Source organism: Geotrypetes seraphini, chromosome 3 (assembly GCF_902459505.1).
Source record: "Geotrypetes seraphini chromosome 3, aGeoSer1.1, whole genome shotgun sequence".
In the NCBI taxonomy this organism is placed as follows: domain Eukaryota; kingdom Metazoa; phylum Chordata; class Amphibia; order Gymnophiona; family Dermophiidae; genus Geotrypetes; species Geotrypetes seraphini.
The window spans coordinates 273,354,324-273,376,978 of record NC_047086.1 but is presented as its reverse complement, the minus strand read 5'-3'; the positions used below and the strand labels follow the sequence as shown (position 1 = coordinate 273,376,978).

Sequence of the window (22,655 nt, the reverse complement as noted above, 5' to 3'; positions counted from 1 at the left end):
AATGTTCTTCTGCAGTCCATGCATAGGTCCTACTTCTCACCACTAAATCTGTTTGCAAACATTTCTGATCTGTTTTATTCTAAGGCTGTCTGGGCTGAAATGCTGCTTTACTATTAGACTATTCCCTTATATTAAAAAAAAAAGTAGCTTTGTACCCATGAGCACCTGTGCCCACACTTTTCTGTTTTTCCCCTCTTTTGCCTCCAGGGTATGAAGTCTTCATTGGTGGATTATAAGGCTGCTACATATATGATAATCTGTCAGTTAGCTGTGAAAGTGGTTATGGAGGCATCCCTTGTGCAGTCTTTCACCTCCCAGATCTGCAAGACACTGACCAGAAAACCCTCTCTTCTTAGGGAGGGATTGGGCTGTCTTGTCGTGCTCCTACAGAGCCAGAAAATGGAAGGACTAGATAAAAAGTAGGTAACAGTGGCCTGAGAATTCTATTCTTGTCAGTAAGTATGAATGCTTATTGGTTTTAACATTTGCAAGGCTCTCAGAATATAATTATTCCTGTGTCAAGTTTAAACTTCAGATATCCTGAGAAGTGGCCCATTATTTATCCCTACCAGATTTGTTAAAGAATATCGTAGACCATGATATCAGAACTCTTCTCTACCACGTTTTCTGCGATGGTGGCATTTCTCTGTACTACTGAGACCCTATTGAGAGCAGGGTGTTAAGTCTTGATTTTATTTTTCAAATCCATAAATCATCAAACAATGGGTAATGTTGTGGTCTAGCTGCTGCAAAAGTTATAATCCTTCATTATGACTAGAGTACAGGTCCACTAAAACATGACCTGATCTAGAAATATTTACTGTCTCCCATGTGCTTGGGCTTGGCTTGCCTTGGAGAAAAGAGGGAACAATGTAAAAATCTGATGTGAATTCTTCAAACTATCTTGCTTTCAGTATGAGTGGTGAACATGATGATATCTGTTGATTTGGTTTTTTGTATCTTGCTACCCTGCATAGGTCATTTCAGCACCTGTGTGACCTTCCAGACCTGGTCCCTACTTTGCAGGCAATGGGGGTGGCATATGATATCACAGCTCTTCTGCGGTACATGCTACCTGGCTTCATTCATTCTGTGGTTAACCACTCTATTGGTAGGTACCTGGGCATCTGTTGTATGAAACTTCAATATACAAATTTTACCCATTCTGGCTCATTTTTTGTTTCCAAAATTTATTTTAGTTTTCCAAAAACAATAAAACAAATAGGCTTTTTTTGATCAGGTGAGCGACCTTTTGGGTCGCTTTGCGGAGGGTCCTGTTTTGATAGGGGGGACTTTAATGTATCTCTGAATGCCACTCTGGACAGCACCACCACACCTAGTTCTTCAGGGAGTAGGGAGCGGGACCGTTTGCTTTGATCTCAAGGTGGGGATTAGTGGATTTGTGGCGGCAGCTTCATCCTCAAGACTGGGATTATACCTTCCATTCCCCGCTTTGAGATTACGGTTCTCGGATTAACATGTGGCTCCTGCTCTATCCAGTCTAGTACACATTCGGACCATATGCCAGTGCAAGCTTATTTGCATAGCTTGATGCTGCGTCCCCCGTGGTGTTCATGGCGTTTTCCGGAATCTTTGCTTTCTGATCCAACTCATGGTAAAACGATAGTAAACTCTATTAAGGAATATTTGGAATTTAATGGTGTTGACAATATAGACCCTTGTTCCCTTTGGGAAGGCTTTAAAATTGTTTTCCAGGATAAGATAATATCTTTGCAAGTGCATGTGTTGAATACCCAGCAGTCCAGAGAACAGCAAAAAGGTAAAAAAGGTAAAAAATAAAAAATAAATTTATATATAGGAAAATTAATTTTATCACCTTCCCTTATGTTCTTTCCATTTATGGTTTTTTTCGTTAATCTAGCTTAACACCAATTCTATAACTTTACCCCTTTTTTCCTCCTGTATCCAAGTTTGTCAGTACGTTTGTTCGTCTCGCCCATTTTAAATAGTATGTTAATTTTATGACTTACTTTTATATTTTGGTTGTAACTCGCTTAGTAAATTATGGATAAGCGATTTATCAAATACAAATAAACTTGAAACTTGCAGACACAATTGTATGAGCTGGAGCAGATTCTGAGCTGGAGCTCCAGTATGAGCTGGAGTCCAGATTCTAGCCTATCCGGTCTCAACTGGCGACTGTTTGCCATGCTCTTAAGGAGCTGGAGTTGGAGGCTATCAGTGCTGATCCTCAAAAAGTTAGGCAAGAGCACTTTGAGTTCAATAATAAAGTGAGCCGTTTGTTGGCTAATAAATTATGAAAGCAAAGGACATGGAATTATATAACTCAAATTGTGACCCCGGACGGGCGGGTCTGTCGCTCCGCTTCTGATATTTGGGAGGCGTTCCAGGATTTTTATTCAGAGCTGTATCACTCATGGTCCGAGGGTGAGCTTATCTAAGCATAATTTTACTTCTTTTTTATTTTTTTAATTGTAAACTGGCTAGATACCCGTTGATGGTCGATATATTAAAAATTAATCAACTTGAAACTTGAAATCCTGGATATCATCCAGGTCCTACCTCTTCTCACAGCTCCGGGTTGAGATGGGTATACTAATCTCTTCTATAAAGCCTATCACCATTTGCTGGTACCTCTTTAGGAGCGAGTCTTTGTGACACTACATTCTGGGGCTCCCTTACCCCGCTCCTGGAGGTTGGCTGCAGTCATGGTAATCCCAAAATCAGGGAAGGTGGCCACCAGTTGTAGGTCATATCGCCCCCATCTCATTGCTTAATATGCATTACGAGATTTTTACGAAATTGCTGGCAACTAGATTGCTATTGGTCATTTCTAAATTGATACATCCCGATCAGGCCGGATTCATTCATGATAGGCAAATGTTTGATAATATCAAGGCGGCCCTCAATTTATTGTGGTATGCCCAGAAGGAGGGATCCCCTACTCTGCTTTTGTCCTTAGATGCGGACAAGGTGTTCGATAGGGTGAGTTGGCTGTTTCTTTTTCAGATTATGATTAAAATGGGATTTCATGTTAGATTTCTGTATTGGGTCAAGGCATTGTATCTTTCCCCCTTAGCTAGTTTGAAAGTGAATGGACATTATTTGGCCCCTCTGGAATTGCTTCGGGGTACGAGGCAAGGATGTGCCCTTCCCCTGCTATTGTTTGCCATCTCTTTTTTTTTTTAGTTCAAATTTTTTATTGAAAAAAATTTTTTTTTTCAAACAAAGGCATAACACAAATGTATTGAAACAAACATTCAGAGTATCAAAAACAGCATTAGCTGAGAATGTAAAACAGTAACCATAAGGTAATGATGATGAGAAAGAAAAGAAAGGGGGAGAACTGAAAGAGAAGAAGAGTACTCAATATAAGCTGAGTGTGAGCTAAGGAATGGTCGTGGAATGAGAAGCACTATACCTATCAAGAAACGTCCAAGGAGATGGAGGAGGCACAGAGGGCACTAGAGATATTGAGCGTTTTTCAGCAGCGTATTGTTCATGCCTATTATATAAACATACAGTGTTCCACCAGAAGGTATAATTCAAGTGGGAGGCTGATTTCCAATTCTTCAGTATATGCATAATCGAAATGACCACCATTGCATCTATAAGTTTAGACGGACAAAGCGAGGAAGCAAAACAGGGATGTTGTGAGCGAAGCAGAATAATGTCAAGGGAGATAGCTTCTTGGGTATGTGTGATGGATTGGATAGTTTTCCAAATGTCATTCCAAAAAGGTCGTATGCAAAGACAATGAAATAGCATGTGGTCTAGAGTACCTTCGGCGAGACGGCAGTGCCAGCAGGAGGAGTCTGGACGCAAGCCTGCCTTCCACATGCGATGAGGGGTCCATATCGCTTGCCACATAACATAAGAACATAAGAACATAAGCGTTGCCTCTGCCGGGTCAGACCAGGGGTCCATCGTGCCCGGCAGTCCGCTCCCGCGGCGGCCCCCCAGGTCCATGACCTGAAAGTGTTCCCTACCTAACCTGAAATATCCATACCCTATTCGCTCAATGTCCTGTACGGTAAACCTCTATCTGTACCCTGTTATCCCCTTCGCTTCCAGGAAGTCATCCAGTCCCTTTTTGAACCCCAGAATTGTACTCTGTCTTATTACCTCTCCGGGAAGCACGTTCCAGGTGTCCACCACCCTCTGAGTGAAGAAGAACCTCCTTGCATTCGTTATGAATCTGTCTCCTCTCAGTTTTTCTGAATGACCTCTTGTTTTAGTTGTCCCTGCTAGTCTAAAGAATCTGTCCCTCTCCACCTTCTCTATGCCTTTCATGATTTTATAAGTTTCTATCATGTCCCCTCTCAGTCTCCGCTTCTCCAGGGTAAAGAGCCCCAGCCTGTCTAACCGTTCGGCATATGAAAGGTTCTCCATAACAAGTACAAAGATTGAGCCACTCTAGCTGATAGAAGAGGGCAATTAGTCTTTGTCCAGTAAAGGTTCCAGTTGATATCCGAGATAGGAGATGACAGCAGGGAAGACCATCGTGTCATGTTGTGGGGCGAGAACGTATGTTTGAAGTCTCGCAGGATCTTGTAGAAAAATGACACCGCTCCACCCTGTTGGCTGACCAAATCACTCCAATGAAAGAGAGATACTTGTTGAGTTGAGGGAGTTAAGGAGATTATTAAGGAGTTGATGGATGATGAGATATTCGCCCATTGAGATTGTGAATGCATCAAAGAAGGGAAACGAGAACAAAGGGTAGCAAAAGGAATAATCTTAGTGTTACCGAGAAGTTGGTCAACATACCAAATCCCAGCTGCTTGCCATTTTTTCCAGAAAAAACATTTTACCTTTATGTTTCAGTTTGGGGTTATTCCAGAGACACATTCGAACACTTCTATTTAATGGATATTCCGACAATACATCCAGATGTCGTAATGCAAGCTGCGTCGCAGCTAGGAGTTCATATCTCCGCAAGTGTACGGGTATAGACATTGAACAGAAGGTCTGAAGAGGGAATGGATGCGTTATCATTAATTCCATTTCCAACCAAGGGGGTGGATCTGAAGAGTGTGGAGTCTGGGACCAGCGAGCCCCATATTTGAGTTGAGAGGCAAGGTAATATAAAAAAAATTTGGTAAATTCAAGCCACCATTGACCTTTGAGGCTCTTAGTTTGGTTAAGGCAATACGAGTCTTTTTGTTATCCCAAAGGAAGGAAATCAATTTCTTGTCTATCCATGAAAATAACGAGGATTTACAAGGAGCTGGTAGCATTGAAAGAATGTAAGAAATTCTGGGGGTCAGGTTCATTTTTATCGAGGCGAGACGGCCCCACCAGGACAAAAATAAGGGTGACCATTTGTTAAAGGTCTGTTGAATGAGTGTTTTGATCTTGGATATGTTGAGAGACATAATATGAGAGGGATCCTTATGTATTAGAATGCCTAAGTATTTGACAGCTTCAGTGGACCAGTGAAAGGGAAAATGGGATAGATCTGATTGTGAGGTCAAATCATTTAAGGGGAAGATCTCCGACTTGTCCCAGTTTACTGAATATCCCGATATGGAGGAGTCGTTCTGAATGAGTTGAGTGAGAGCTGGAAGAGATGTAAGCGGGTTGCGAATGAATAAAAGGATATCATCGGCATAAGCCGCAAGTTTAAGTTGTCTGTGAATTGCAGGGATACCTTCAATTAGATCTGATTGACGTATGGTAGAAAGGAGGGGTTCGAGGGCTAAATCAAAGAGCAAGGGAGATAGCGGACAGCCTTGTCGAGAACCACGATGTAAGGAGAATTTGTTCGAAAGAGTGTTATTAACCAGAATATGCGAGAAGGGTTGCCAATAGAGTGTTTTAATCCAATCAATGAAATACTCACCAAAGTTATACCATTGGAGGACCCACAACAGGAAAGGCCATTCCACTCGATCGAAAGCTTTTTCAGCATCAATAGCCAGTCCGATCACGGGTTCCGACAAGGATTTAGCATGAGCATTAACATGATGAAAAAGTCGAAGATTATCCCCAATATGACAACATGGGATAAATCCAACTTGATCAACGTGAACCAGCTCAGTGATGACAATGTTCAATCTAGTAGATAGGATTTTAGCCATAATTTTATAGTCTAGATTCAAAAGGGATATGGGGCGATAGTTTTTTATCAGCATGGGATCTCTGTCTAGTTTCGGGAATACCACAACTGTGGCTTCAGCAAAATTATATTGTTTATCCGGCGATCGATGGATAAAATTATAGTATGTCAGAAGATGAGGGGCTAAGGAAGTGATAAACTTTGTATAGAATTCGTTGGTAAGCCCATTGGGGCCGGGGGCTTTATTACGCGCCAGACTGGATACCGCTGAGGTGATTTCAGATAAGGAGATGGGAGTATCTAATGTTGTCTTGGCGGCCGTAGTCAACTGAGGGTGATTAATGTTATCTAGAAATGAATCAAAATCAGGAGTGTGCGGTGGAAGATCGGATTTGTATAAGTTTGTGTAAAATAGTTCGAATTGGGATGCGATATGTTCAGTGGAAGTAAGTAGTTGTCCTGAGGGAGAGCGGATAGAAGAGATGTTGAGACGTTTGGATTTTGTTTTGAGATAGTTGGCGAGCGGTTTACCCATAACATTGTCTCCCATATAATGGCCCGAGTGCTTCATGAAAAGGTCTTGTCTGGCTTTATAGGAAGTTAAGGAATTATATTCATATTTAAGTTTAAGTAATTGATTGTATATAGATGGGTCGTGTGAGTGGGAGTCCATATGTTTGAGTTCTAATTGTTTGATAGAGGATTCCAACTGCTTTTCCTTTTGCACTGCAAGTTTCTTTTTCCAGGAGGATAGTTTAATGAACTCACCCCTTAAGGTGGCTTTGTAGGCTTCCCATATAATGGAAGGGTTAACAGTTTCATCTCTGGTGTTTATGTCAAAGAATTCAGCAGTAAAGGAACTTATTTTCTCAACTATATCTTCGTCGAATAAAAGGTGATTATTCAACCTCCAGGAACGATGGTTTTGAGGGGGAATAGAGGAGTGGTAAAACATAGAAACCGAGGCATGATCAGTTAAGCTGATGGGATGTATGACAACATTGGTGAGGTGGGATGAGATCGAAGAAGACACGAGGAAGTAATCAATTCTCGTGTATGTGTTGTGTGGTGGGGAGAAATGTGTGAATTCCTTACCGTTGGGATAAAGGAGCCTCCAGGGGTCAATTAGATTAAAATTAGTTATGAGATTATGAAGTTCTTGATGAGATCTAGAAGATGAAGGTTTACAAGAGGATAATCTATCTAGAATGATATCCTGTATTTGATTAAAGTCTACGCCCATAATTATAGTGCATGAGGAAAATTCCATAAGAATGGATTGAATCTGTCTGTAAAATTCCGGATGGTCCAGAACAGGGGCATAGATATTCAAGAATACATATTCCATTGAGTGTAAGGCAGTGTGCACCAGACACCATCTCCCCTCCGCATCCGTTCGTTGGGATTTTATATTAATGGGAACAGTATTCTTGAAAAAAATAGAAACACCGTTCCTTTTTTTGTTTGGGGCTGGAGAGAAAATATGAGAGGAATACCCTGGGATAGACAATTTGAGGGCTGATGCGGAAGGGAGATGAGTCTCCTGCATGAAAATGACATCTGGATGTTTTACAGTGATGAGTGTGTGGCGCAGTGGTTGGAGCTACAGCCTCAGCACTCTGGGGTTGTGGGTTCAAACCCCGCACTGCTCCTTGTGACCCTGGGCAGGTCACTCAGTCCTCCAAAGCCCCAGGTACATTAGCTAGATTGTGAGCCCACCAGGACAGATAGGGAAAATGCTTGAGTACCTGATTGTAAAAACCGCTTAGATAACCTTGATAGGCGGTATATAAAATCCTAATAAACTTGAAACTTGAAACTTGAAACATTATAAGACATGATATGAAAGTCAGCAATTGCAAATTACAAAAAGAGGAGAGTATATAGGCATATAAGGCAGCCAGAAATAGTATAGGTTGTACAAGGTAACAGAGTCCAGTGAATATGGACCATTCCTTATAGGAGGATGAAAGGAAAAGAGGGGAAGAGACAAGAAAAAGAACAAAAGGATGTTGGGGGTGACATTAGCAAAATGTGAACAAGAAAGGGATTTGGGGGTACTGATTGACAGAACCCTAAAGCCTTCGGCACAATGCGTGGCAGCGGCGAAGAAAGCAAACAGGATGTTGGGCATGATTAAGAAGGGGATCACTAGTAGATCGGAAGATGTAATAATGCCACTTTATAGAGCAATGGTCAGACCGCAATTGAAATACTGTGTCCAACACTGGTCTCCATACCTCAAGAAAGATATAATTCTGCTGGAAAGGGTACAGAGGAGAGCCACGAAACTTGTTAAGGGATTGGAGAATTTGAGCTACAAAGAGCGCCTTGGGAAATTGGGACTGTTTACCCTCGAGCAGAGACGACTGAGAGGGGATTTAATAGAGACTTTTAAATTAATAAAGGGATTTGATAAAATAGACCAAGAAGAAGCATTACTAACTTTTTCGGAGGTGACACGGACAAGAGGTCATAGACTGAAACTGAGTGGCAGCAGGTTCAGGACAGATATCAGGAAGTACTTTTTCACACAGCGCGTGGTGGGAATTTGGAATGCTCTCCCGGAGGATGTTGTGACAGAGATTACTGTTCTGGGATTCAAGCGCAAGTTGGATGCACACCTTATCCCAGGACAAGCAGGCAGCATATTCTTGACTGATGGGTGACGGCACCGACGGAGCCCCGGTACGGACACTTTTAGAGTGATTGCACTCTAAGAACTTGGAAAGTTCTAGAGACCGCACCGCGCATGCGCGAGTGCCTTCCCGGCCGACCCCGGCGCGCGGTCCCTCAGTTTCTTAGTTTCCGCGGAGCTAAGAAGTCGCATGTTTCAACGGCTGTTGAAAATTTTTTCCTTCGCCTTCCCGCTCGCGTAAACTTGTTGGGTTTTTTTTGCCCTTCCTTTTTTCTTTCATTTGTAAAAAAAAAAAAAAAAAAAATTACTTTTACTTTTTCGAGTTTTTCTTGATTTGCCCCGGCGGGGCCTACTGCCATCATCGAGGCCTCGGCCTTCGATTTGGCAGAAGCCGTTTTTCCGTTCATGCCCCCTCAGCCCGGGTTCAAGAAGTGCCAGCGGTGTGCAAGGCCTATTTCCCTTTCAGACCCACACAACTGGTGCCTACAGTGTCTGGGTCCGGAACATCAGGCCTCCACCTGCACCCGCTGTGCCACTTTAAAAAAGCGGACTCTGAAAAATCGTGAAATACAACAGAGACTGCTTTTCGGCACCGACATGTCCGACCCCGCGTCCTCGACACCGGTCCCGGTACCTGTTTCGTCGGCACCCACCTCATCGACGCCGCGCGATATCGCGCCGGCGTCGCAGCATACAGGTAAGCCGGCTAAGAAGCCTTCCCCGCTGGAGCGTCCTCCGGTCTCCATTGCAGAGAGTCCAGTCCTGCCGACCGTGAGGCGCCAGCGGAAGCGCTCCGCCCCTATCGAGGTGAGTCCCTCGACATCGGGCTCCTCATCTCTGGGGCGTAGAGCGGCACCACAGGTACCGCAGAAGAAAAAGGCGGTACCGGTGCCCTCCCTCGATGATCGCATTGCGGGCATCTTACAAACGCAGCTTAAGGATCAACTCCAAAAGCTCCTTCCAGCTCTCTTGACACCGAGCCTTCCGGTGTCGGTCCCCACACCGGTACCGATTGTGGCACAGCCTATATTATCGGCATCCACTCTTTCGGTACCGATACACTCGGCCTCATCGGTGTCGATGCCTGTCCTTGCGCCGGAGTCCAGATCTCATCACCAATCGGTGCAGACTTCGGCTCCGGTGCAGACTTCGGCTCCAGTGCAACCGATCACATCACCCGGTACCGCATCGATGAGGTCGGGTAAGTCGGTACGCAAGTCCCGGCACCTAGAACCATCCACTCCTGAGAGTCGGGACCGTGGTTCCCATATTCGGGACCCTGATCTGTGGGGAGATTCTGAAGAACCTTTTCTATCAGAAGGGGAGTGTTCATCAGAGGAAGACGAGCCTGTTCTTCAGGACACTTCATCAAAACCTGATTCCACATCTTTCTCCTCTTTTTTAAGAGATATGTGTGAATCTCTTTCTATTCCTTTGGAGGCTGAGTCTAAAAAGTCTAAAGCCTTTCTAGACGCTCTTGATTTTGACCAGCCTCCAAAGGAATTCTTGAAACTCCCTTTACATGACATCCTGAGGGAAACCTTTTACAAGAATTTGGAGACTCCTCTTACTGTTCCGGGAGCCCCCCGCAAATTGGATTCCCTGTATAAAGTGATCCCTATTCCTGGGTTTGACAAACCACAGCTCCCGCATGAGTCTCTCCTTGTAGAATCCACCCTCAAGAAGTCCTCAGGAGCTAGTGTCTATGCCTCTGTTCCTCCTGGCAGAGAGGGTAAAGCCATGGACAAATTTGGTAAGCGACTTTACCAGAATGCGATGCTTGCTAATCGTTCTGGAAACTATGCTTTTCATTTTTCTTTTTATTTGAAGCATCTCCTTACCACCATGGCTTCCTTTGAGCAGTACCTTCCTGCGGGGAAACGTGAGGCTTTCCATCAATGCTCTTCATCTCTTTTCCAGCTCAGGAAATTCATGGTAAGGTCTATATACGACACCTTTGAGCTTACCTCCAGAGCAGCAGCCATGTCTATAGCCATGCGCCGTTTGGCCTGGCTCCGGGTCTCCGAGCTTGATGTTAATCATCAAGACCGGTTGGCTAATGCCCCATGTGTAGGGGATGAGCTGTTTGGAGAATCTATGGACTCAACGACCCAGAAGCTCTCGGCTCATGAAACCCGCTGGGATACCCTTCTTAAGACCAAGAAGAAACCTCCACCTCCACGGCCATTCAGACAGCAATCGGCCTATCAACGGCGTTTTGTGGCCCGTCCCTTGCAGTCTTCCACTCAACAACCTAGGAGGCAGCGCCAGCAACAGCGGCAAACGCCTAGACCTCAGCAGCAACAACCAGTCAAGCAGCCTCCTCAGCAAAAATCGACTCAGCCCTTTTGACTTAATTCTCAAGGGCATAGCCAGCGTTCAAACATCTCCACTCCTCCCTCAACCGATAGGAGGACGACTCTCTTTCTTTCTCAGCCGGTGGGAAGTTATCACTTCGGACCTATGGGTCCTCAACATCATCCGCCACGGCTACTCTCTCAACTTTCACACCCTTCCGGGCCAAAGTCTACCAAAAGAGTCTGCTTTGCACACTCCTCACTCTGCTCTCCTTCTTCAGGAGGTTCAATCCCTCCTACTTCTGAACGCCATAGAGGAAGTTCCTCTAGATCAAAGGGGGCAGGGATTCTACTCCCGTTATTTTCTAGTTCTCAAAAAAACAGGAGACCTCAGACCAATTCTAGATCTACGAGACCTCAACAAATGCTTGGTCAAAGAAAAATTCAAGATGCTATCTCTAGCTACGCTTTATCCTCTCCTCGATCACAACGACTGGCTATGCTCTCTCGATCTCAAAGAGGCCTACACTCACATTCCAATCAACCCGGCCTCCAGACAGTACCTTCGCTTCATGGTCAATCACTGTCATTACCAATACAGAGTGCTCCCCTTCGGTCTTGCCTCCTCTCCAAGGGTGTTCACAAAATGTCTGGTTGTAGTAGCAGCTTTTCTACGCTCGCACCACCTTCAGGTTTTTCCCTACCTGGACGACTGGTTAATCAAGGCCATTTCATCTCAAACTGTCCTTCTGGCCACCAACCAGACCTTCTTTTTTCTACAACTACTAGGGTTCGAAATCAATATACCCAAGTCTCACCTTCTTCCTAAACAGAGACTTCAATTCATTGGAGCGGTGCTGGACACTGTCCAGATGAGAGCCTTCTTACCGGACAACCGTCTTCACAACCTCCAATCGCTCTGTCAGCAGGTGCTGCCTCAGCAATCCATTTCTGCAAAGCAGATGATGATTCTATTGGGTCACATGGCCTCCACAGTTCATGTCACACCCCTGGCACGTCTTCACCTGCGCACTCCTCAATGGACCCTAGCTACCCAGTGGTCTCAAGCGACAGACTCTTGTTCACGACACATATCTGTGACATCATCTCTTCGTCAGTCGCTACAATGGTGGTTGATATCCTCAAATCTCTCCAGAGGCCTTCTGTTCCATCTGCCTCCTCATCAACTGGTCATCACCACCGATGCCTCTCCTTATGCATGGGGAGCCCATTTGAACGAGTTCCAAACTCAAGGCCTTTGGACCCCTCAGGAAAAGAAGCATCACATCAATTTCCTGGAACTCAGGGCAATGTTCTATGCCCTCAAGGCCTTCCAACACCTTCTATTTCCTCAAGTCCTTCTACTCTGCACAGACAATCAGGTTGCCATGTACTACATCAACAAACAGGGTGGAACAGGATCTCGCCTCTTATGCCAGGAAGCTCAGAGAATCTGGTCTTGGGCCACCACTCGCCACCTATTCCTGAAGGCGATTTATATTCAGGGAGAACAGAATTACTTAGCGGACAAGCTCAGCAGAGTTCTCCAACCTCACGAATGGACTCTCGATCCATCAACTCTACAGTCCATCTTCACCCAATGGGGCACTCCTCAGGTGGACCTTTTTGCAGCTCCTCACAATCATCAGTTGCCCCAATTCTGCTCCAGACTCTACTCTCCTCACCGTCTGGCAGCGGATGCTTTTCTTCTGGATTGGTCCAACCTGTTCCTCTATGCTTTCCCTCCTCTACCGCTCATGCTTCGGACCTTGTTCAAACTAAAGATGTAACGAGCCACCATGATCCTGATTGCTCCACGGTGGCCCAGGCAGCATTGGTTCTCCCTTCTACTTCAACTCAGTTCCAGGGATCCATTTCTGCTTCCACTGTTTCCATCTCTGCTTACACAGGATCAGGAAACCCTCCTACATCCCAACCTCCAGTCTCTACACCTGACAGCTTGGTATCTCTCGGGCTGACTTCAACTGATCTTCTCCTGTCTCAGCCTGTTCGATCCATTCTGGACGCATCCAGGAAACCAGCCACTCTGCAATGTTACCATCAAAAGTGGACGAGGTTTTCTTCTTGGTGTCTCCTACATCATCATGACCCCAAATCTCTTGCGGTAGAAACCCTATTGGATTATCTACTTTCTCTGTCTAACTCTGGCCTCAAGTCTACCTCCATCAGGGTCCATCTCAGTGCCATTACGGCCTTTCATGAGCCGGTCCAGGGGAAACTACTCTCAGCTCATCCCCTGGTCTCCAGATTCATGCGAGGTCTTTTCAATGTGAAACCACCTCTCAAAGCTCCTCCGGTAATCTGGGATCTCAATGTGGTTCTCTCCGCTTTGATGAAGCCTCCATTTGAACCTTTAGCTACTACCACTTTCAAATTTCTCACTTGGAAGGTACTTTTCCTTATAGCTCTCACCTCTGCCAGGAGGGTCAGTGAGCTCCATGCATTAGTTTCTGACCCACCTTTCACGATCTTTCATCATGACAAGGTGGTTCTGCGTACACATCCAAAGTTTCTTCCTAAGGTTGTCTCTGAGTTCCATCTCAACCAATCTATTGTACTGCCTGTTTTTTTTCCCAAACCTCACTCCCATCCCGGAGAACAGGCTCTTCATACTTTGGACTTTAAGCGGGCTTTAGCTTACTATTTGGACCGTACTAAGCCCCACAGATCATCGCCCCAACTTTTTCTGTCCTTTGATCCGAATAAATTGGGATGTCCTGTTTCTAAGCGTACGCTATCTAATTGGCTTGCGGCATGCATTTCATTCTGCTATACTCAGTCCGGACTGACACTGGAAGGTTCTGTCACGGCCCATAGAGTTAGAGCTATGGCAGCATCTGTGGCTTTCCTCCGCTCCACGCCTATTGAGGAAATCTGCAAAGCTGCTACGTGGTCCTCAGTCCATACTTTTACATCTCATTATTGTCTGGATGCTTTCTCCAGACGGGATGGACATTTCGGCCAATCTGTTTTACAAAATTTGTTTTCCTAATGGCCAACCTTCCCTCCATCCCTCTTTTTGTTAGCTTGGAGGTCACCCATCAGTCAAGAATATGCTGCCTGCTTGTCCTGGGATAAAGCACAGTTACTTACCGTAACAGGTGTTATCCAGGGACAGCAGGCAGATATTCTTGCATCCCTCCCACCTCCCCGGGTTGGCTTCTTAGCTGGCTTATCTTAACTGAGGGACCGCGCGCCGGGGTCGGGCGGGAAGGCACTCGCGCATGCGCGGTGCGGTCTCTAGAACTTTCCAAGTTCTTAGAGTGCAATCACTCTAAAAGTGTCCGTACCGGGGCTCCGTCGGTGCCGTCACCCATCAGTCAAGAATATCTGCCTGCTGTCCCTGGATAACACCTGTTACGGTAAGTAACTGTGCTTTCTTGCAAATTGTATTGAGGGCTATGGTATATCTGGGTCTCCAATCAGGAGTACTTAAATGGGCCACCGCGTGTGCGGATCACCGGACTGGATGGACCTCGATCTGATCCGGTGAGGGCTTTTCTTATGTTCTTATGAGAGCTTCATAGCATATACATGGCATATTGACACAAAAATATGCACAAGTGTATAAGCAGTACAACAGTGTAAGGGTGAGCCTGTGTAGAAAAAACCTGGGAGAGATGAACACACAGAGCATCAGAACACTTCTACAACACCATAACTGAAAATCTATACTATACCCCTAGTACATAAGGCTAAATCAGGTCATAGCAGTGGGTATTGAGTCCAGGAAGGATTTCAATTCTGCTGGATCCACATAAGAGGTGGTGCGGTTGTTGTATGTAACTTTCATACGGGCAGGACACCGACTAGCCCGCCTGCTTCGCAGGGCTTTAAACTAGGTAAGTTTGGGGAGGGGACCTACTCATATACTGGTGTGGAAAGGAACTATCCTGATGGGACGAGTCGACACTCTGTTTCCGAGGTAAGGACCCAATTTGCAAACAGTTCTCTAGGAGCCACACAGACTCAGTCAGGAATAGCCTTACAGGGACTCAGCAAACACAAACACAAAGTGTGGAGGACCATGTATGTTAATGCACACAGTTTAGGCAATAAAATTCTAGAACTGGAAACTGAAATAAGGGATGCCAACCTGGACGTGGTGGCAATATCCGAGACTTGGTTCACGGACGCACATGGGTGGGATATGGCTATACCGGGGTACAATCTACTTCGTCAGGACAGAGAGGGCAGGTTAGGTGGAGGAGTAGCACTATACATTAAAGAGGACATCAAAACCACCAGGATCACTGATGTCAAGTATACCGGGGAGTCCCTCTGGGTAAACCTGGCAAGAGGTGGCAAAAAATGCCTGTATCTTGGTGTGGTATACAGACCTCCAAGACAACCGGAAGACATGGACGCAGAATTAATTGAAGACATAGATAATATAACTCTACGGGGCGACACTGTACTGCTAGGGGACTTCAACATGCCTGATGCAGACTGAAACACATTTTCAGCAACAACCAGCAGCAGCAGGAGGCTTTTGACCTCCATAAAAGGAGTACATCTCAGACAGATGGTAACGGAGCCCACTAGGGCCCAGGCGATCCTAGACCTGGTACTCACCAACGGGGAAAGCGTCTCAGAGGTCTCGGTAGGAGATACGCTAGCCTCCAGCGACCATAACATGGTATGGTTCAACCTTGGGAAAGGATCCCCTAAATCAATTACAAAAACAAAGGTGCTCCAATTCCGGGGCACTGACTTCGCACGCATGGGAGATTTCATTCATCAGACGCTGCAGGACCAAGCAGAGACCGGCAATGTGGAAACTATGTGGTCGTACCTGAAATCATCCATACACGAAGCAACTAATTGCTACATAAAATCAGTAGATAAACTACAAAGAAACAACAAACCCCAATGGTTCACTGAAGAGATCTCGCACCTCATTAAGGAGAAGAAAAAAGCATTTCTTTCCTACAAACGTATGCAGAGAAGAGAAACTAAAGTAGAATATAAGACCACATCTGCAGCAGTCAAAACAGCAGTTAGGGAGGCCAAACTTCGAGTGGAAGAAACTCTGGCAAAAAACATTAAAAAAGGGGACAAATCCTTCTTTAGGTATATCAGTGATAGGGTAAGGAACACAGACGGTATAGTACGCCTTAGACAACCGGACGGAAACTACGCAGTGGCGGATTCAGAAAAAGCAGAACTACTAAATGAATATTTCTGCTCAGTCTTCACCTGCGAAGCACCGGGACACGGACCACAATTGATGATAAAACAAGACATGGATGACCCGTTTCAGAATTTCGAGTTCACACCTGGGGACGTTTACAACGAACTGGCAAGGCTAAAGGTAAACAAGGCCATGGGACCGGACAATTTACACCCAAGAGTGCTCAGAGAATTGAGAGACGTTCTGGCGGAACCGTTGGCAGTGCTCTTCAATCTCTCACTAAGTACGGGGAAAGTTCCGTTGGACTGGAAAACAGCCAACGTCATTCCTCTACATAAAAAGGGTTGCAAGGCTGAGGCTGCAAACTATAGACCAGTAAGCCTCACTTCAATAGTGTGTAAACTCATGGAAACACTAATTAAGTATAAATTAGATACGATCCTGAACGAGGGAAATCTCCGGGATCCCAGCCAACATGGATTCATTAAGGGTAGGTCATGCCAGTCAAATCCAATCAGCTTCTTTGACTGGGTAACAAGAAGATTGGACTCAGGAGAGTCCTTGGACGTCGTGTACTGGACTTCAGCAAAGCGTTTGACAGCGTCCCACACCGCAGGCTGCTGAACAAGATGAAATTGATGGGATTAGGAGAGACTCTAACTGCATGGGTTAAAGATTGGCTTAGTGGCAGACTTCAGAGGGTGGTGGTTAACGGTACCCTCTCTAAAATGTCGGAGGTGACTAGCGGAGTGCCACAGGGTTCAGTCCTGGGCCCTCTCCTCTTCAATATATTCATTGGGGATCTGACTCAAGGGCTTCAAGGCAAGGTAACCTTATTCGCTGATGACGCCAAACTATGCAATATAGTAAACGGCTATAATCTACAGGATGCTATGGAGCAAGACCTGCATACTTTAGAAAGTTGGTCCTTGATATGGCAGCTGGGCTTCAACGCCAAGAAATGTAAGGTCATGCATCTCGGTAACGGAAATCCTTGCAGAACTTACACCCTGAATGGAGAAACTTTAACCAGGACTACGGCAGAACGAGACTTAGGAGTAATCATCAGTGCTGACATGAAAGCAGCCACTCAAGTGGAGAAGGCTTCATCTAAAGCACGGCAGATGATAGGTTGTATCAAGAGAAGCTTCGTCAACAGGAAACCTGAAGTCATGATGCCATTGTACAGAGCCATGGTGAGACCTCATCTGGAGTACTGTGTACAATTCTGGAGGCCACATTACCGTAAGGATGTGCTCAGAATTGAATCGGTTCAGCGGATGGCCACCAGGATGGTCTCGGGGCTAAAGGGTCTCCCGTACGAAGAAAGACTGAGCAAATTGCAGCTCTACACTCTTGAAGAGCGTAGGGAGAGGGGAGACATGATTGAGACATTTAAGTACATCACGGGACGTGTCGAGGTGGAAGATGATATCTTTCTTCTCAGGGAACCCTCGACCACAAGAGGACATCCGCTCAAACTCAGAGGAGGGAATTTTCGTGGAGACGCCAGGAAGTACTTCTTCACGGAGAGAGTGATCGAGCATTGGAACAAGCTTCCAGTGCAGGTGGTTGAGGCACGCAACATCCCACCCATCTTTTCCACTCGATTTAAAAAAAAATTTTTTTTTTTGGTTTCCGCAACCGCGGGTCCCCGGTTTTTCCTTGGCCGCCCAGCCTCGCTGTGTCCGCGGCATTCCTTCCTGCCTTATGTCCCGGCCTCTTACCGGGTTCAAGAAGAGCACGCAATGTGGTCGGGTGATCTCCTTCACAGACCCACACCGTTAGTGTATCCTTTGCCTGGGTGTTGACCACCCTATGGACTCTTGCCCTCGTTGTGCCACCCTTCAGCCTCGGGCTCTTCGTCGACGGAGGGCCAAGATTGTGGAACTCTTCAACATGGATCCGTTGGCGGATACGGCCCCGGTCTCGAACTTGACCTTGGCCTCGAAGACCTCGGTCCCAAGCAAGTCTCCCTCGACCTCGAAAGCCTCGGCAGCTCCGACTTCGAAGACCTTGGCTTCGGGTAAGTCTCCTCTTCCTCCTTCAGGTTCAGCTCAGCTACCAAAGAAGCCGTCCTCGGAGTCTCTGGCCAACCAGGCAGTGAGTGTGGTCCTGCCGGCCTCGATGAGACCTCCTCCTAAGCGTGCCTCCACATTACGGGAATACTCTACATAGAGGTCACACTCGTTGGAGTACACTGTTGCACCAGTTCGTCCAAATCCTTTGGTCTCGGTGCCCATGTACAAGGATATGCTTAAGACTATCTTAACCTTGCAGATCTCCTCTGCTTTGGCTCAGCTTGCCCCGACCTCAACCCCGCTCGTTGTTGACCAGCCTGAGCGTCGCACCGAGGGATCTCGAGGCAAGGCGTATCGGTCTCGACGCTCGTCTTCGAGTGCCTCCTCGCCTACTCCCTTGAGGCTGACTTCTCCCACCGCCCGGCCTCAGTCAAAGTGCCGGCTTAAACGTACTTCTTCCTCGAGACAGCGGTTCGCCAAACAGTCCAGGATTCTCCCCCAAGGCGGGGTAGGTCGCCGGGTCCTCGCACTGTGGGGTCCATCAAGCCCTCCAACCTAGTACTGTCTGACCCTCGTCTTCGCCGTTCTCCCGTGCCGTCTCGGTCTCCACACCGAGGAGCTTTGAGGTCGAAGACACCAGCCTCTCTGCCAAGTCAGAAGGATTCTTCTTCCTGAGGCTCGCCAAGGCGGGCTCCCTGGGCCTCCGTTCCTCAGACCCCTGGGTCCTCGCCTTCCAGGCTCAATAAGCGCAGGCTGTCGCTGACTCCCCCTCGATCTCTCAGCGGGGCCTCCTCGACATCCATGCTTGTGGACACTGACTGCCGGCGCAGTACTCGAGTGAGGCTTGCCCCTCATTCTCTGCTGTTCCAAAGTCACACTCAGCTTCGCCGCTTGAGGGGCATTCTGTGGGCAAGCCATCCTCCTTCACCAGGTTTGTGATGGACATGGGCAGTGCGCTGCAACTGGACCTCCAGTCCGGATCCAGGTATACCCCGGAATATTTGGAGGAGATGGAGCTTCCTTACCCTTTGCCTCCCCTTGAACCCAGTTTTGCAGCAGACTTTCTTCCAGAATTTGGAGACTCCTTACTTTATTCCGGCCATTCCGTCCAAGATGGAGTCCAGGTACCGGACGGTCCCTTGTAAAGGATTTGAAAAGGCTCAGCTCTCCCACCAGTCCTTGGTGGTGGAGTCTTCCTTGAAAAAGTCTAATCCTTCCAAAGTCTATGCGGCTGTCCCTCCGGGCTGGGAAGGCCGGACTATGGACAAGTTTGGCAGGCGCCTGTACCAAAATTCGATGATGGCGAACAGGGTTCTGAACTACAATTTTACCTTTACATCTTATCTGAAACAATGCATCAAATCCATGCCCTCTGTTCATCGCCGGACGGAATTTCGCTGGCTACTGGATACGCTGTCGCAGATTCGACTTTATATGTTTCAGGCAACATATGATGCCTTTGAACTCTCCTTGAGGGTCTCTGCCTTTGCGGTAGCCATGCGCCGCCTAGCTTGACATGGACCTGAATCTACAGGACCGGCTGGCCAATCTCCTGTGTTTGCGCAACAAACTCTTTGACGACTCCATCGAGGCAGCCACCAAACGCCTCTCCGAGCATGAACGTTCCTTTGCCTCCTTGGTCAGACCCAAGGCGAAGCCTGCTCCTCCTAAGTCATACAGGTGGCCTCCCCGGCGTTATCCCCAGAAGTCCATGCCGGATTTTTCCAGGCCGTCTCCTTGGCATCCGTAGCAGCAAAGGGCCCCTCAGAAGCCTCAGACCCCTGCGACGGCTAAACCTGCGCCGTCCTTTTGACTGTCCCTGTTGGGCCAGCCCCCTCCGTACTCGAGTCTTCTCTGCCTATAGGGGGCCGCCTCCATGCCTTTTATCACCCCAGGGAACGGATAACTACGGACAATTGGGCCCTCTCTGTCATCAGAGAGGGGTATTCCCTACACTTCCGGACGCCTCCTCCGGACCTGCCCCCAAGAGAGTGTCCTTCCATTAGAGCGCTACTCCCCCTTCTTCTCCAGGAGGCTCATGCCCTCCTTCGCCTCCGGGCGGTGGAGGAGGTCCCTTTGTGTCAGCAGATCACCGGATTCTACTCCCGGTACTTTCTAGTCCCCAAAAAGACCGGGGACCTGCGCCCTATCCTGACCTCTGAGTGCTGAACAAGTTCCTGGTCAAGGAGAAGTTCCGTATGCTCTCTCTTCCCACGTTGTATCCCCTGATGGACGAGGGAGACTGGTTATGTTCCCTGGACCTGAAGGAGGCCTACACTCACATCCGGGTTCCTTCGCTTTCACCTGCAGTATTGAGTCCTCCCGTTCGGGCTCGCTTCGTCCCTATGAGTCTTCACGAAGTGCCTCGTGGTGGTGGTGACGACCCTGCGGTCGCAGGGTCTTCAAGTGTTCCCGTACCTCGACGACTGGCTTATCAAAGCACCGTCATGGCGGGAGGTTATTTCAGTGACCCAATGGAATATTATGTTCCTTTAGCGTCTGGGCTTCGAGGTCAACTTCCCCAAGTCTCAGCTGTGTCCCTCTCAGTCCCTGCAGTTCATCAGAGCGGTGCTGGACACGGTTCGCCTCCGCTCTTTTCTGCCTCGACGGGACGCACTCGTTCATCTTTGCCAGAGGGTCTCCCTTCGGTCGACGGTTTCAGCAAACATATGATGATTCTGCTGGGGCACATGGCCTCCACCATTCATGTGACTCCTTTTGCCAGGCTTCACCTCCGAGTTCCTCAGTGGACCCTGGCGTCCCAGTGGAGACAAGACCGGGATCCTGCCTCTCAACACATTGCAGTGATTCCCTCCTTGAAGCGATCGCTCCGCTGGTGGATGCTCTCTTTCAATCTTTCCAGATGATTTCTCTTTCACATGCCCCCACCGCAGAAGGTCCTAACAATGGACTCCTCCACGTATACCTGGGGGGCTCACCTCTACAGCCTCCGCACTCAGGGTCCTTGGTCCAGCGCCATCCGTTGCTGCCAGATCAACCTGCTGGAGCTTCGGACTATTTACAATGATTTGGTAGCCTTTCGACATTTGCTTCAGGATTCCATGGTCCTGGTGCGAACGGACAACCAGGTAGCGATGTATTATATAAACAAGCAGGGGGGTATAGGATCCTTGTCTCTTTGCCGGGAAGCTCTTCCGCTCTGGGAATGGGCAAAACATAGAAACATAAAAACATAGAAATAGACGGCAGATAAGGGCCACGGCCCATCTAGTCTGCCCACCGCAATGACCCTTCCCCACCTAACTCAGTGAATAGATCCCACGTGTCTATCCCATTTGGCCTTAAAATCAGGCACGCTGCTTGCCTCAGTGACCTGAAGTGGAAGATTATTCCAGCGGTCAACCACTCTTTCAGTGAAAAAGAATTTCCTGGTGTCACTGTGCAGTTTCCCTCCCCTGATTTTCCACGGGTGCCCCCTGGTTGCCGTGGGACCCTTGAGAAGGAAGATATCCTCTTCCACTTCGATGCGACCCGTGAGATACTTGAACGTCTCGATCATGTCTCCCCTCTCTCTGCGTTCCTCGAGTGAGTAGAGCTGTAACTTATCCAGCCTTTCCTCGTACGGGAGATCCTTGAGACCCGCAATCATCCGGGTGGCCATTCTCTGGACCGACTCTAGTCTCAGCACATCTTTTCGATAATGCGGCCTCCAAAATTGCACACAGTACTCCAGGTGTGGTCTCACCATGGATCTATACAATGGCATAATGACTTCAGGCTTACGGCTGACGAAACTCCTGCGTATGCAACCTATGATTTGCCTTGCTTTGAAGGAAGCTTGCTCCACTTGATTGGCAGCCTTCATGTCCTCACTGACGATCACCCCTAAGTCACATTCTGCTTCAGTTCTTGTTAGGATCTCGCCATTTAGGGTGTAAGTCTTGCATGGATTTGGCTGCCCAGGTGCATGACTTTGCATTTTTTGGCATTGAAGCTGAGTTGCCAGGACCTAGACCAGCGCTCCAGTAGTAGTAGGTCGTGCATCATGTTGTCGGGCATTGAATTTTTGTCTGTTGTACTCTTGGCCACTACATTGCTTAGTTTGGCGTCATCAGCGAATAATGTTATTTTACCTCGGAGCCCTTCTGCCAAGTCTCTTATGTAGATGTTGAACAGGATCGGGCCCAGGACGGAGCCCTGTGGCACTCCACTGATCACCTCCGTCATTTCGGAAGGGGTGCCATTCACCACTACCCTCTGAAGCCTACCCTCAAGCCAGTTCCCAATCCATTTCGTCAACATCTTCTTTCGAGCGATCTACATCCAGGGTCGGCAGAACTGCATGGCAGACAAATTGAGCCGCCTGTTCCAACCGCACGAGTGGTCGCTACACTCCTCCACTCTGCATCAGGTGTTCACTCACTGGGGGACGCCGCAGATAGATCTGTTCGCCTCCCCCCTCAACCACAAGTTGCCTCTCTTCTGCTCTAGGATTTACTCCCCGGATCGTCTCGAGGCGGATGCTTTACTTCTGGATTGG

General features: G+C 47.5%; 1 protein-coding gene across 1 annotated transcript in view; it reads left to right on the top strand.

The window, feature by feature from the left end:
* HEATR1 (HEAT repeat containing 1) overlaps window positions 1–22,655 on the top strand; it is a 693,629-nt gene that overhangs the window by 151,849 nt on the left and 519,125 nt on the right. Inside the window, exons 7-8 of the mRNA XM_033935556.1 lie at window positions 208–419; window positions 978–1,111. Coding sequence (XP_033791447.1) covers window positions 208–419; window positions 978–1,111 — 346 coding nt within the window. The remainder of the gene's footprint in view (window positions 1–207; window positions 420–977; window positions 1,112–22,655) is intronic.